Source organism: Marmota flaviventris, chromosome 14 (assembly GCF_047511675.1).
Source record: "Marmota flaviventris isolate mMarFla1 chromosome 14, mMarFla1.hap1, whole genome shotgun sequence".
NCBI classification, from domain to species: Eukaryota; Metazoa; Chordata; class Mammalia; order Rodentia; family Sciuridae; genus Marmota; species Marmota flaviventris.
The window spans coordinates 60,952,368-60,967,484 of NC_092511.1; the positions used below are offsets into that span (position 1 = coordinate 60,952,368).

The 15,117-nt window shown below is 37.5% G+C and overlaps 1 protein-coding gene across 1 annotated transcript in view; it reads left to right on the forward strand.

Moving 5' to 3' along the window:
• Positions 1–15,117, forward strand: part of Alms1 (ALMS1 centrosome and basal body associated protein) — a 215,807-nt gene that overhangs the window by 192,303 nt on the left and 8,387 nt on the right. The window contains exons 22-26 of the mRNA XM_071601714.1: positions 8,583–8,700; positions 9,783–9,986; positions 10,300–10,541; positions 11,135–11,288; positions 12,176–12,236. Of these exons, the coding sequence (XP_071457815.1) occupies positions 8,583–8,700; positions 9,783–9,986; positions 10,300–10,541; positions 11,135–11,288; positions 12,176–12,236 (779 nt within the window). The remainder of the gene's footprint in view (positions 1–8,582; positions 8,701–9,782; positions 9,987–10,299; positions 10,542–11,134; positions 11,289–12,175; positions 12,237–15,117) is intronic.

Genomic DNA, 15,117 nt, shown 5'->3' on the forward strand with positions numbered 1-15,117 from the left:
CTAGTAATGAGGGAGGCATGTTAGAGTCACCCAGAATTCTTGTGTCATGGTCTATTTGATTCTTGAAATTGAGAAGGGTTGGTTGATGTACATAGATGCTCTATTGTTTGGGGCATAAATATTTAAGATTGTTATTTCCTGTTGTTGTCTGATTCCCTTAAGCAGTATGAAGTGAGCTTCCTTGTCTCTTCTGATTAATTTTTGCTTAAAGTTCACTTTATCTGATATATGAGAATAGAAACACCTGCTTGTTTATGAGATCCATGTGAGTGATATGGTTTTTTTTTTTTTCCCCCATCCTTTCACTTTCTGTCTGTGGATGTCTTTGCCTATGAGGTGAGTCTCTTGAAGACAGCATATTGTTGGTCCTTGTTTTTGTTGTTTTTGGGCACTGGGGATTGAACTCAGGGGCACTCAACCCCTGAGCCTTATCGCCAGCTTTATTTTGTGTTTTATTTAGATATAGGGTCTCACTGCGTTGCTTAGCACCTCACTTTGCTTAGCTGAGGCTGGCTTTGAACTAACAATCCTCCTACCTCAGCCTCCTGAGCCACTGGGATTACAGGTGTGCACCACCTTGCCCAGCTTGGGTCTTGTTTTTTAATTCAGTCTGCTAGCCTGTCTTTTGATTAATGAATTTAGTCCATTAACATTCAGTGTTGTTATTGAGAGATGAATTTTATTTCCTATCATTTTCATTTATTTCCCTTTGCTTTTCTATTCTTCTAGTTCAGAAGTTTCTCCTTCTACTGGATTTCATTCTTATCCTCCATTTCTTCTTCCTGAAATATTTTATTGAGTATATTTTGTGGTTCAAGCTTTCTAGTTGTGAATTAATTTTAACTTTTGTTTAGCAGCTTTCAAAATTCTAGTCCTATTCTGTACGTTAGGCATTTGCATCATAATGTGCCTTAGAGTGGGTCTGTTGTAATTTAGAGTCCTCTCTGCCTCCTATATTTGATTTTCCATTTCATTCTTAATATTTGGGAAATATGATATTATTCATTGAAAAGATTGTGCATTCCTTTAGTTTGTACTTCAGAGTCTTTATCTATCCCTATGAATCTTAGATTTGGCCTCCTAATGTTATCCCATATTTCTTGAAAATTCTCGTCATGGTCTGTTAACATCTTTTCTCCATAATAAACTTGATTTTTCAAGTATATATACTTTGTTGCCTGAAACTGTCTTCAAAATGATCCCATCTATTGGTGTTACTTTCCATCAAATTTTTAATTTGGTTTATTGATTCCTTCATTTTGAGGATTTCTGATTGTCTTCAAGTTCTCTATCTCCTTATTGAGGTGAACTTTCACTTCTTGTATTTTCTAATTTCATTCCTTATATCATCTTTTATCTGATAGAACAATTGCACCCCAGTTGCAACCCAGACCCTTTCTAAATTCCTTCTCTGACATTTCCTCCACTGTGGTGTCATGGAGTCTGTTGTTGAGGCATTCTGGGTTGTTTGGGATGGTTTGTTCCCTTGCTTTTTTACATTGTTTGCATCTGTTCAAATGGATCTGAAGAAGCAGAGTTTCTACCCTACAAACTTATAGTGTCCTTGTTAGTTTCCAGTACATCACAGATTAGGGGGAGCCACACAGTAGCAACAACCTATGTAAACAATATATAGCAATAAACTAAGAACTTGGTTCCTATTATGACATCTACAGTGTCAATTGGCACAATAAACAATTGGTAGGATCAGCAGTTTCCATTAGTAAAAACAGTAAGTAAGCATTTTATGCCTGGCATAAAATCAAATGATAGGTATTATCTTTGACTTCTATAATATTACTATAGCATTAGTGGCAGGGTCTGGCATTGTATATACCAATTAGTGTTATAAGATGTTAAGAATAAAGAGGAAATAAAGAGGTTAAAGAGGAAAAATGAAGAGATATGAGGATAGAAAAGGTTTGTGATTTCAGTAAGTGAATGTGGAAATTAAAAATGTGACATAGGTTGTGATAGAGGGAGAAGAAAAAAATAGAAGTAAAAAAATTAAAAAAGTAAAAACAATAGAATTTGGCTGTTATTGAGAGAAAAGGGAGAAAGATAAACAAGAGGAACAGAATTATGAAAATACAAAACAAAATTGAATATACTAATAAAAAATCCTATCCCTCAACAGACAGAGCAAGGAAAAATGACTACATTTTTTAAAAATGCTAGAAATGAGAAAACGAATAGGTATATGTACAAATGTTCCTGAATCATTCAACACACTGGGGGGGGGGGGGGGGGGATTAAGTAGTTGTTTCCATTGCAGTGGACAAAAAGTTAATGGAAAATATGTTTGCTGTCTGTGCCCAACTGTCAGTCTTTCTCTTTCTTGAGGTATGTGCTGGGTGCAAGAGTAGGGACCACAGGTTGTCAACTCCTTTTTTTTTTTTTAAATGTTGCTCACGGGATGCTGTTTGGAGTTCAAAATCCTCTGCTTCCCTTCTTGGCAGTAAGACCGAAGTTTGGGGTGGGAAACACTGTCAGCTCTGCTCCAGGGTGAACCACAGCTGGGTTCTATGAGTACCTGTAGCTGGAGGTCTTGGGGGCAGAGCTTAGGTCCACCGAGGCCCTAGGTGCTTATTGCACAGCTAGTTTTCTGAAAATATTAAATCCACTCACCTTTTAAGAGCCTATCAGATGCCTATGCTGGGAGACAATACTCCCAAGAGTCTCCGCAGGCATCGACTCCTAAGTTGAGGGAGCCAGTCCCATGCAGCTTCTGTGGCTTGTGGGTTCCACCCTTTACAGCCTCCTGGGCACAACCACACCTGTCTGTTCAGGTTTCCAAACCCTCACAGTTGGTCCATGGACACACCAGCCCATTAAAGTTCTCAACCTACTACTTTCTCAGCCTCCCGGGGTCAGTTTCTGAGAGAATCCTCCGCAACTGGTCCTTTGAGCCGCAGATCTCAAAGCGCGGAGGAAGCCAGATTCCCCTAGGCTCCCGAACTGGTATTACCCAAGCTAACTGCTTTCGGTGGCTCATTTTATCCAGATTTTCCTTGGCTCAAACTAGTTCATGTGGCTGTTATCTTACCTGTACTGTTTATCCGAGCCAGCCTCATTTTCTGGGATCCAGTTTCTCGGTTCCTCTATCTGCTGGCCACCACAGTGCATTCTGTTCCAGATGGCTCCTGCCTCGGTTCACTGTGGATGATTGTTAAACATGGGGCATCAATTGCATACCAATTTATTGTGCCCAACAGACTCCCCCGCCAATCTCTGGATTTTCCATGCCAAGACTATCTGTTGTATTTATTGACTTTTCCCATCCTTGTGTGTTAATTCCACTGCTCCTTCAAGCAGCTTAGCCTTTATTCTTGTCCCTTTTCCTTGTTTCTTGTTCTCCAAATTTCCAAGTCTCTAAGGCACTTTGGCTGCCAGTATTGTTGAGTTTTAGTGAAATCACTTTCACCCACCTCACAAAGAAGCAGTATTCCTCTTGCTTGAATCCCTGGTCACCAAACTACAATAATCCCTCTAGTCTACCATCCCCCCCCGCCCCCCCAACCCCCCCCCCCCCCGCGCCACAACCCTCCCCATTGTTCTTACGTCCCCTTTTCAGTAACAGGAGTAATTAACCATAAAGCATGTTAAACTTTTTACTCCAAAACCTTAATATTCCACATTTATTTGTTTGCATACATAAACAAATATTTTGACTACAATATTATAAGCAGGAATTAAAGAAGATTTTTAGCAAAAAATAGAATTGCACACACCAAGGATACACAGTAAATGGGATTTTTCACCTTTGTGGTGCATATCATGGCTGGTTACCTACTCTGGAAGTGCCAGAGACCTTGGAAGACACCACAAGAGTCCTGTAGTCCTCCCACTCCCATCACATCAACACGCATCTACACCAGCCTGTGCTTCAACAACTCCATTATTCCCTTTCTGTTCCTAGGACAGACATTCTATTTTCTCAGGCTGCAGTTGTTGAAGGTTTTTGTTTTAAAGGTCCAAATTCTACTTATGTCTAGTGCTGTTTCCAGAATAGCTCTCCAAAGGTCTAAGAAATAGGTCGGGTCTTCTTCTCAGGACCCTTCTTCCTTCCCCAAAGGGTTTGTTTTTAGGTCTTCATTCCAAACCATTCCTCATGGGTCATGGTTTCTTCTCCCCTTTCCAAATTTGGCAGCTTTCTTGGGTCCAAGTTAATCAATATCCAATTTTTAAACATGTTCCTTTGAATTAAATGTGCTGTGCTTCAGGTGGTGAGAGCATATTGACTGAGCCAATTGATCACCTTTCTGAAACTGGAACATTTCTATGGCCCAACACATGTTTTATTCCCTCTCACTGTTGAATTCATTAAATCTTTATTGCCACACCCTCCCCTGCAAATTTTTGTTCTCATTTCTTGAACTGATAATACAGTTCAGATGCCTCAAAATTTAAACTATAAAAACATTTTTTTTTTTAGAAAAAGAGAGAGAGAGAGAGAATATTTTTTAATATTTATTTTTTGGTTTTTGGCAGACACAACATCTTTATTTGTATGTGGTGCTGAGGATCGAACCCAGGGCCGTACGCATGCCAGGCGAGCACGCTACCGCTTGAGCCACATCCCCAGCCCAAAACTATGAAAACATTTGATAAAAAAACATCCTTTCTACTTCGGTCCCCCAGGAATTAGCTGTCCTTCCCAGAAGCAGTGTTTCCAGTTATTTACATAACAGAATTGTGTTGTCAACACCACTATCCAGTTTTATCACCCTCAAAAGTTCCTTTATACCTGTTTGCAATTATTACTCATTTCTAGCCCCAGGCAACCACTAATCTGCCTCTTCTGGACATTTCATATAAACAGAATCATATAATTTGTGGTCTTTTGCATCTGGTTTACTTTCTATAACATAATGTTTTCAAGGTTCATTCGGGTTGTAGTATTTATCAGTAGTTCCTTTTATTACTGCATAGTATTCCATTATATAGATAATCAATATTTGGTCTTCTCCAGTAGGTGGACATTTAGATTGTTTCCTGTTTGATAACATGAATGCTGCTGCAAACATTCTTGTGAAAATTTTAGTCCCTTGTAAATTTTCCTTTCTTTGTGGTATTTATCTAGATGTGTAATTACTGAATCTTATTATAAATTTTTAATTTTTTAAGAAACTACTAAAGTGTTTTTCATAGTAGCCATATCATTTTAAATTCCCACCTGCAATGTGTTTAGGGTTCCAGTTTTTCCACATCATCCACAATTGCTATTGTCCATATTTTTAGTTTTAGCCATCCTAGTGGGCTTGAAGTGGTATCTGATGTTGAATATCTTCACATGTGCTTAATGGCCATTCTTATATGTTCTTTAATGAAGAACATATAAGACCCATTTTTAAATTAGGTCATTTGTCATTGAGTTGCAAGAGTTTTATATGTTTTGGTTACAAATCTTAGATTATGATTAACGAATAATTTCTCCCAGTCTGTTACTTGTCTTTTTATTTTAGAAATGTCTTTTGACCATCAAAAGTCCAGTTTAAAAAAAATTATGGATTATGCTTTTGGTATATGGCTGAGATTTCTTTGCCTAACTAATCACAAAGTTTTTTTTTCCCTGTGTTTTCTTTTAAAGGTTTTATAGCTTTAGTTCTTATTACTTAAGTCTGTGATCCATTTTGAGTCCATTTTTGTGTATGATGTGGTGTCTACATTCATTTGGTATGTGAGATCCAGTTGTCCCAGCCTCATTTGTTCAAAAGACTGTCCTTCCTTCCATTCAGTTGCTTTGGCTCCTTTGATGAAAACCCATTGATCATAAATGTAATAATTTGTTTCTGCACTCTCAGTTCTGTTTCATTTATTGATATGTCTGTCTGTTTTTGTACTAATACCACAATGTCTTGATTACTGTAGCTTTATACTAAGTTTTGAAATTTTAAAAAATAAGTCTTAGTCTTTGTTCTCTTTCAATAATTTTCATCTCTTCTGGTCCTTTTTACTTCCATATAAGTTTGAAATCAGTTTATAGTTTGCTTCCAAAAAAGCTTGCTAAAGCTGGACATGGTGGCACACACTTGTAATCTCAGCTACTTGAGAGGCTGAAGTAGGATCACAAGTTCCGGGCTGACCTTGGCAATTTAGCAAGACCCTTTCTGAAAATAAAAAATTGGGGGATAAAACACAGTGGCAAAATTTTGAATTTTCCATTTCATGTAGATGGGATATCTCACCATTTCTTTAGATCTTTAATTTCTCCAAGCAGTATTTCATAGTTCTCAGTATGCAAACTTAGCATATCTGTTGTTAACTTTTTCCCCAAATATTTCATTCTTTTTGATACTTTAGTGAATGGAATTGCTTCCTTAATTTCCTTTTTCAGATTGCTCATTATTAATTATAGAAACATCATTGATTTTTTTTAAAATTGTACATTTGGATTGTTTCCTGATCTTATATTCTGCATCCTGGCTAAACTTAGTAGTTCTAGTATTTCTTTGTGAATTATTTAGTATTTTCTGTAGATAGATCATGTCATTGCTTCTTTCCAATCTAGATTCTTTTCTTTCACTTATGTCAAACACAGAAAGGCAAATACCTACGTGGATTTTGTAACCTTTTTTTTTTTTTTACAAAAATGGCAGCATACTTTGCTTTTTATACATTAATATCTATCTTGAAGGTCAGTGCATTCCAGCACCTACATGCTTTCTGCATTTGTACACTGTCCTTTCTGCATTTGTACACTTTTTTTAACATCCTTGTAGACTCATAGTTTTATATTAGTTTCTTATAGCTTACCATCTAAATCATTTGTTCTTTCTAATGCTTCTGTAACTTCAAAAATGAAAATTTTATTCCTACTTCCTAATGGAGAAACTACAGCACAAAGCAGTTGTGGTGTATGTGACAACTGGTAAAGGAAAGATCTGAGACTGGCTCAGGTTTTGGGACTCCAGATCACAAGTTGCTACCATTCTTCTTGCATAATGTGCAATCCTTTATAATTATTCTGCTAAATATCCTCTTGTTTGACTTGGCCCATCATTCCTGTTGTTATTTGGAATCCTGACAGCTATTAAAGGCACACTTGTGCATTATATAGAATTTCTCCTCCTTTCCATACCTTCAAGACATTTACATTTTCCATCTGTAAAATGTTAAGAAGGAATACTAGAGCCAAATCCAGTGACTAGAACATTATAGATGCTAGGTTAATATTTGTTGTGAAATACAAGGTATACTGCTCCATAAAGAGTTCTCTCTGGGGATTCCACCTCTTGGGTCCCCTTCTTCCTCCGGGAGAAGTCTTTTCTGCTGTCCTTTAATAAACTTCTAATTTCTACTCTGACCTTGGGGAAAAAAAAAAGAGTTCTCTCTGTGTTAACAATATTTGAGTAAGGTTGGTTTAACCAGTTATGGTTCTGCCAACTTATATTATCATTCAACCCATATAACTCTATCTTGCCCTTAACTGTGCCATGAGATGTTTTGTTCAAATCTAGCTGTATTCTACTATACATTCTTTTTGTCTGCCAATCAAGTGACCATATTTACTAGGGAAAACAAGGCTAATGTGGTGGTACTTGTTTTGCCTGCCTTACTGAACCCAGGCTGAAATTTGCTAATCTTTTCTTTGACTTTCAAATGATTTCAGATTATCATATTGGTGATCAGGGTCTAAATTTTACAGGGCATCAGTGTCAAACTCATGTTTGCAATGCTCATCTTTCTGAAAATCAAACATAACTCTTTTTCTCCAGGATTTTGTTGGAAGTTCCCTGGGCATCTTGGATTATAGTTTATCTGCTCCAAGGGAGCAAATACTCTTGTTTCCTCTCCTGACTTGGTCCTCAATTAAAATCTATGAAATTTGCTTAAGTAAAAAAAAAATCACTTGGCATTTATTCAAAATATAGATGTCCAAATCCCTCCCCTAGACATTGCAAATTATTGTTCTGGGTTACCCACCTCCCAGGACATTTTTGTGATGGCAAGTTTAAGAAATACCCTTTTATACTCTATTCATTCAGCTGTATTTTATGGTCTTTTTGTCATTCACCAGCCTTCCAACATCAGCTTCTATCCCTTAACTTATCCTTCATTACTCTACTTGCTCTGAACATAACTAAAATGTTCTTTGGGTCTTTTTCATGCCTTTTACAATACTCCCTTCATGACTTCTCATGGGGCCTTGCAGCTCTTTGATGTTTGGAGAAGATCTTAATCTGCTTTATTGGAGAGCACTCTCTGCAGCACATCAATTTCTTTAGATCTCCTAGACCTTTTTATCTCACATCAAAATGATATATAGGTGTCAATTGAGAATTTCATTCTGCAGATTCATTAGGCTATGTTTGGTTAGCATCTTTAAGTTTCTTCAAGCCCTGGAAAAACACCCAGCCCCTTTTTCTCTTAACTATTTTTCAGCAGCATGGGCCCTCTCCAACTACAATAGCATTCTCCTCCCTATCATGTGGTAATGTGTCTCAAGCTTCCTCCAACTGCATCTCAACAATTTGAGTTGGATTAAAAGAGACTTTAGAGGACCTGTAGCCTTGTTTATCTTGTGGTTAACTGTGTCATGATCATAGGGAACTCTAATGTAGACCTTTATGTTTTTCTAGGTGGCAAATCATATGATTTCTTCTGACTCTGTTTCATGTGCCAGTAGTTTCTTGAGCTTGAACTCTACCCTTTGCAACGAAGAAAATGTGCACATGTTAAACAAAGGCATACAAGCAGGTAAATCACTTGAATTCAAACTTTTCCATTGAAAGACCTTTCTATGCATATAAGATAGTTAAGCTCACTCATAATAAGGGAAATGAAGATTAAAATTACCTGCATGGCCAAATACCATTTTCACCTATAAATTGGCAAAAATTCAAGTTTATGAACAAGAATATGTGGAAGGCAGCACTCTCAACCATTCTAGTGGGAGTATGAGTTGGTACAAACCCTGTGAAAGGCAAGTTGGTAGTTTCTATTAAAATTCCTTTGACCCAGCATTTTTACTTTTGGAATTTAGCCTATAGAAATACTTGGATATGTGCAAATTGACAAGAATGACAAGTGTCCAAAGTAACCATTAACTGCTTGTTATAGCCAAAATTTAAGATAAACTGAGATATCCATCAGTAACTGAATGGTTAAATAAATTACTGTACTTCCACTAAAGAAATCCTACATAGTATGAGGAAGCTCTTTCTATACTCATAATGAAAGATCTTCAAGATACATGATTTAAAAGAAAAACAAAGGTATGGAATAGTATATATTATGCTACTACAAGTATTTTTTAAAAATAAAGGAGGGAAGAGAATTGCTTGAATATACAAAAATATTTTTTCTGGAATCCTGAGATTGTAAATAAAGTAAATGGAGAACTAGTGAGAAGGAAGATTTCAAGTTTATGCCTTTCTGTATCTTTTGATTTTTTTTAAACAAAGTTTAAAAAAGAAAAACTTCCTTCTTGGGTGTTTTTTTTTCCCCCCTACCTCCTCCCCCTTAAGTCTTCTCTTCACTGCTATCAACCTCTTAGCTGGGTGACTGCCAATAGGACTGTACAATTTTACTGTCTTGGGATTGGAACCAAAATTCCTTACCTACTAAATCCATTTCATTCTTCTTTTTCTCTGATTCTGAACGGGCTTAGAAGTTAAAACCCACTTTCTTTCTCCCTTTCTCTCCATCTCTTCCTCCCTCTACATCTCTCCATTTTTCTTCCTCTCACTCTTTTCCCACATACCCCACAAAAAAGGCAACATATCTTTGAACCAAACCTCAAGAATGCTCCCACAGACATCTGTGATCTTTTCCCTCAGGTAACTTGGAGATTGTACATGGTGATGGAAAACACACTCGTGATGTTGGGGTGACTTTCCCAACTCCAAGCTCTAGTGAGGCTAGATTAGAAGAGGATAGCGATGTAACTTCTTGGTTAGAAGAAAAAGTTGAAGAGAAAATACCTGTTACCAATTATCTTGGGGACAAAAAGTTAAAGAAGAACAAGAAGAACTCCTGTGAAGGTCAGATTCTACTTCCAGGTTTTACAGCAGAAAAACTAGTGAATTAAACCTGTTGCATTGCTAAGATTCTTTGTTTCTAACTAACTCCATATTGACTCCACCTACCCTCAGCCACCATGATGGTAAATTTTCAAAATATCTAGAACTATATTTACAGAGTCATACCTGCAATTAAAACAGATTTAAGGGTACCCTGGGGGCCCCTGATAGCTGAGCCCCCTGGAAATCTTTATTATATATGTATATCTTTGATGAGAACTGGGTGGGGTGATATAAACAATTTTTTTTTCCTTCTTAAAAGTATTTCCTGTAGGAGTTTCATGGTTTGTTCCTGTGGAAAATGTGAAGTCTGGATCTAAGAAGGAAAATCTGCTGAAGAGTTGTGGTCCTGGTATCTCCTGGTTTGAACCAATAACCAAAACTAAACCCTGGAGAGAACCACTGCGGGAACAGAACTGGCAAGGACAACGCATGGAGGGTTGGGGATCACTGGCAGACCCAGGCAGAGATTATGGCCGAGGTCTACTGAAGCCATTTGTGAAAGCAACCCTGCAGGTGCAGTGACAAATTAAATTCAGCCCTGTGTTTATGGGGGGGAGGGCAAGACATGAACAAGTAGTATCTGTGACTTGACATTCTGAGGCTTAGTCACATGACCCTCTTTCTTCAGCAGGTCTGCAGTTTTTTAATCATATATTTGTTTGAAGAGAAATTTTAAATAGCACAATGGACTGAGCTCTGCCCCATTAACATTTGGAAGAGTTGTAATTGCCGCAGTCCTAGTTCTTGGCTTATTCCAAAAGCACTTCTTAGATCCCTTTGATTTCTCTGCTGGAGCTCCCCTGCAGAGAGGTATCAGGTATTTTCTGAGCATTAGAAACAGGCCCCACGGGCTGAGATTGTGGCTCAGCGATAGAGCGCTAGCCTAGCATGGGTAGGACCCGGGTTCGAGCCTCAGCACCACATAAAAATAAAGGCATTGTGTTGTGTCCATCTACACCTAAAAATATAATAAATTTTTTTTTTTTTTTTTTTTTTTAAAGAAAGAAATAGGCCCCTCAATGCTGCTAAGCAGGTACTGTTTTTCTGGGCACTTGGAAAGCAGACTACATCATTAATGTGAGGCTGAGGCTTTTTCTCCTTTGTAGGAGGCACTTCATTTTCACAGACCTGATTTCATCTCCCGCTCTGGGGAGCGGATAAAGCGCCTGAAGTTAATAGTCCAGGAAAGGAAGCTGCAGAACATGTTCAAGAGTGAGCGAGATGTGCTGTTCAATACCATTCAACCCCAACCTAGGAGAGGTACGCCTTCTTGTCATTTTCCTGTCATAGGCTAGAGAAAGCAAAGCTGCTGCTCTGCTGGGGAACATAGCTGAATGCTGGGCCACTCAGAAGAACTGGACACAACATTTTGCTTGCTGAGATTCAAATCTTGTCAGCAGAATTGGCCCAACCAGGTTTTTAGCAATTTCATGATCCAAGTCAGCCCAGCTATGCTAACGCTGTTGCTGCATTTCAAAAAGAGAACATTCAGTGAAATTTTCTTTTTTTAAATAAACCAGCTCTGTGTCCGTGGGCAAGTTAATTCCAAAAATATAATTTTTTTTCCTCTAAAGATGGAGCCAGTTCTGACTTGCCACCCTAAAGTGGTAACAGTAACAATACCAATAATAAACATGTAGCCCTTACATCTTGCCCACTGTTCTGACAAGACTTTTCTAAGGTAGGTGTGATTCATATCCATTTTCACAGAAAACTGAGGCAGAGAGAGATTAAGTATTTTGCCCAAGTTTCACACCTAAGAGGTAAAAGAACTAGGATTTAAATGAAGGTAGACTGGCTCGAGAGTCTGTGCTCTTAATACTAAGTCTAAGATCTCAATAAAATCATATGTGAAAAATATAAAATACTAACAAGGCTGTCATCATAGCCTTACCTATAAACTGATTCGTTTATCAGTTCCAGCTGTCTGGTCTATAGAGTACTATATCTTCAGGGGCCTTAGGCTACTGTCACAATCATCCTATTCTAATCCAAGCTTTGGCCTTACCTTGTTCATTGCTCATTGCTCACCACCCTGTACTGCACCCTCCTTAGGGCACAAAGTCCAGCATCTCTCTCTCACAGCCCTAGAGTGCCACACCTTATTAAGTCACTATCCACTGAAAACTGCTTCTTCTCTTGCTTAGTATTCATGGCTGCCCAGAATAAGCCTATTGGAAAGAAGGAAATGATCCAGAGGTCTAAACGGTAAGACCAAAATGACAATGTTAATTATGAAAGAATAAAAGTATTATAGTCAAGTGAAAACATTATGAGAAAGATGTGAATGTAGCTTCTTACTTTTTGCACAAAATAGATAACAGATACGGTATGAATGATTCACATACAAAAGATGAAAGAATCCCGGCTGATTTGCATGCCTTAGGCTCATCTGTATTGGAAACCTAGATAATAGATTTCTGAAGTAGAATTAAACATTTATTTGAGGCTGTGCCTCTTATCCTAGCAATCTTATTTCTAGAAATTTATTTAATAGAGTGAGAAATAATGGAGTGTTCTCCAAGACATTAAGTTAAGCCTAAAAAATCAAGTTTTAAAAGCACACGTACACTGCTGCCTTGGCGGTTTTTAAAAAGAAATACTTGTGCTCATTAAGATGTGTATACTTTTATATGTATAAAATATCTCTGGAAGATACAACACACTGGTAATAGAGGTCGCCTTTGGGAAAAAGAACTGAATAGCTGGGGTGCAGAAGTAGGGGAGAGAACAGTTTTTCATTTCCTTATACTTGTTTAATCTTGTGCCATTTCAGGCATTAGCTACTCATTAATTAATTAAATAATTTGAGATAGGCATATATATGTATATATTCATATATATATATAAATTGTTAAATCTTTTTTTTTTTTTTTAGATAGGCATATATTGATTGTGAGAATGCCATGCAAAACTAGGTTAACTAGGTTAAAGTGTAACCACACTTCAGGGTTTTGTTGGAGGTTTGTTTTAATAAAAGTTTTATAGTTGGCACAATGCATCTGAAATAATGGTTTTTTTTTTTAAAGTATGTGTTTCTTTAGTTGTAGATGGATACAATCTCTTTATCTTATTTTTATGTGGTGCTGAGGATAGAACCCAGTGCCTCACTTGTGCTAGGCAACCACTCTACCACTGAGCCACAACCCCAGCCCATGAAGTAATAGTTCTTTTTTTAAAAAATTTTTTATTTGTTTTAATTAGTTACACATGACATTACAATGATCTTGACATATCATACATTTGAATGAGATGGGGTATAATTTCTCATTTTTCTGAGTATACAGGTTGCAGAATCACATTGGTCATATAGTCACGTATATACATACAGCAATAATGATGTCTATTTTATTCTGCTGTCCTTCCTATCCCCCCTTCCCCTCTCCTCTCCTCCCATCACTTCTCTCTACCCAATCTAATGTGACACACTTCTTTTTTTTTTCCCCTTGCATCTTCATACATGTATTCTGTATAACAATGAGGGTCTCCTTCCATTCCCCTTCTCCCTTCCTTTACCTCCCACTTCTCTTCCCTATTTAGTGGTAATCTTCTTCTCGTGCTCTTCCTCCCTACTCCATTTTGAGTCATCCCCTTTATATCAGAGAAGACATTTGGCCTTTGTTTTTTAGGGATTGGCTAAATTCACTTAGCATAATCTGCTCTAATGCCATCCATTTCCCTGCAAATGCCATGATCTTGTTATTTTTTAGTGCTGAGTAATATTCCATTGTGTCTAAATGCCACATTTTTTTCATCCATTGAAGGGCATCTAGGTTGGTTCCACAGTCTAGCTATTGTGAATTGTGCTGCTATAAACATTGATGTAGCTGTGTCCCTGTAGTATGCTGTTTTTAGGTCTTTGGGGTATAGTCTGAGAAGGGGAATAGCTGGGTCAAATGGTGGTTCCATTCCCAGCTTTCCAAGGAATCTCCATACTGCTTTCTAAATTGGCTGCACCAATTTGCAGTCCCACCAGCAATGTCTGAGTGTACTTTTTTCTCCGCATCCTCGCCAGCACTTGTTTTTGTTTGACTTCATAATGGCTGCCATTCTTACTGGAGTGAGATGGCATCTTAGAGTAGTTTTAATTTGCATTTCTCTGACTGCTAGAGATGGTGAGCATTTTTTCATGTATTTGTTGATTGATTGTATATATCCTCTTCTGAGAAATGTCTGCTTAGGTCCTTGGCCCATTTGTTGATTGGGTTATTTGTTTTTTTGTTGTTTAACTTTTTGAGTTCTTTGTATATTCTAGAGATTAGAGCTCTATCTGATGTGTGAGGGGTAAAAATTTGTTCCCAGGATGTAGGCTCCCTATTCACCTCACATATTATTTCTCTTGCTGAGAAAAAAACTTTTTAGTTTGAATTCGTCCCATTTATTGATTCTTGGTTTTAACTCTTGTGCTATAGGTGTCTTATTAAGGAATCTGGGGCCTGACCCCACGTGATGGAGATTAGGGCCTACTTTTTCTTCTATTAGACACAGAGTCTCTGGTTTGATTCCTAGATCCTTGATCCATTTTGAGTTAACTTTTGTGCATGGTGAGAGAAAGGGATTCAATTTCATTTTGTTGCATATGGATTTCCAGTTCTCCCAGCACCATTTGTTGAAGATGCTCTCCTTTTATCATTGCATGCTTTTAGCACTTTGTCTAATATAAGGTAGTTGTAATTTTGTGGGTTGGTTTCTGTGTCCTCTATTTTGTACCATTGGTCTACCAGCCTGTTTTGGTGCCAGTACATGCTGTTTTTGTTATTATTGCTCTGTAGTATAGTTTAAGATTTGATATAGTGATACCACCTGTTTCACTCTTCCTGCTTAGAATTGCTTTAGCTATTCTGGGTCTCTTATTTATCCAGATGAATTTCATGATTGCTTTTTCTCTTTTGCAAGAAATGCTGTTGGGATTTTGATCGGAATCACATTGAATCTGTAGAGTGCGTTTGGTAATATGGTCATTTTAATAATATTAATTCTGCCTATCCATGAGCAAGGTAAATCTTTCTATCTTCTAAGGTCTTCTTCTATTTCTCTCTTTAGGGTTCTGTAGTTTTTATTTTATAGATCTTTCACCTCTTTTGTTAAG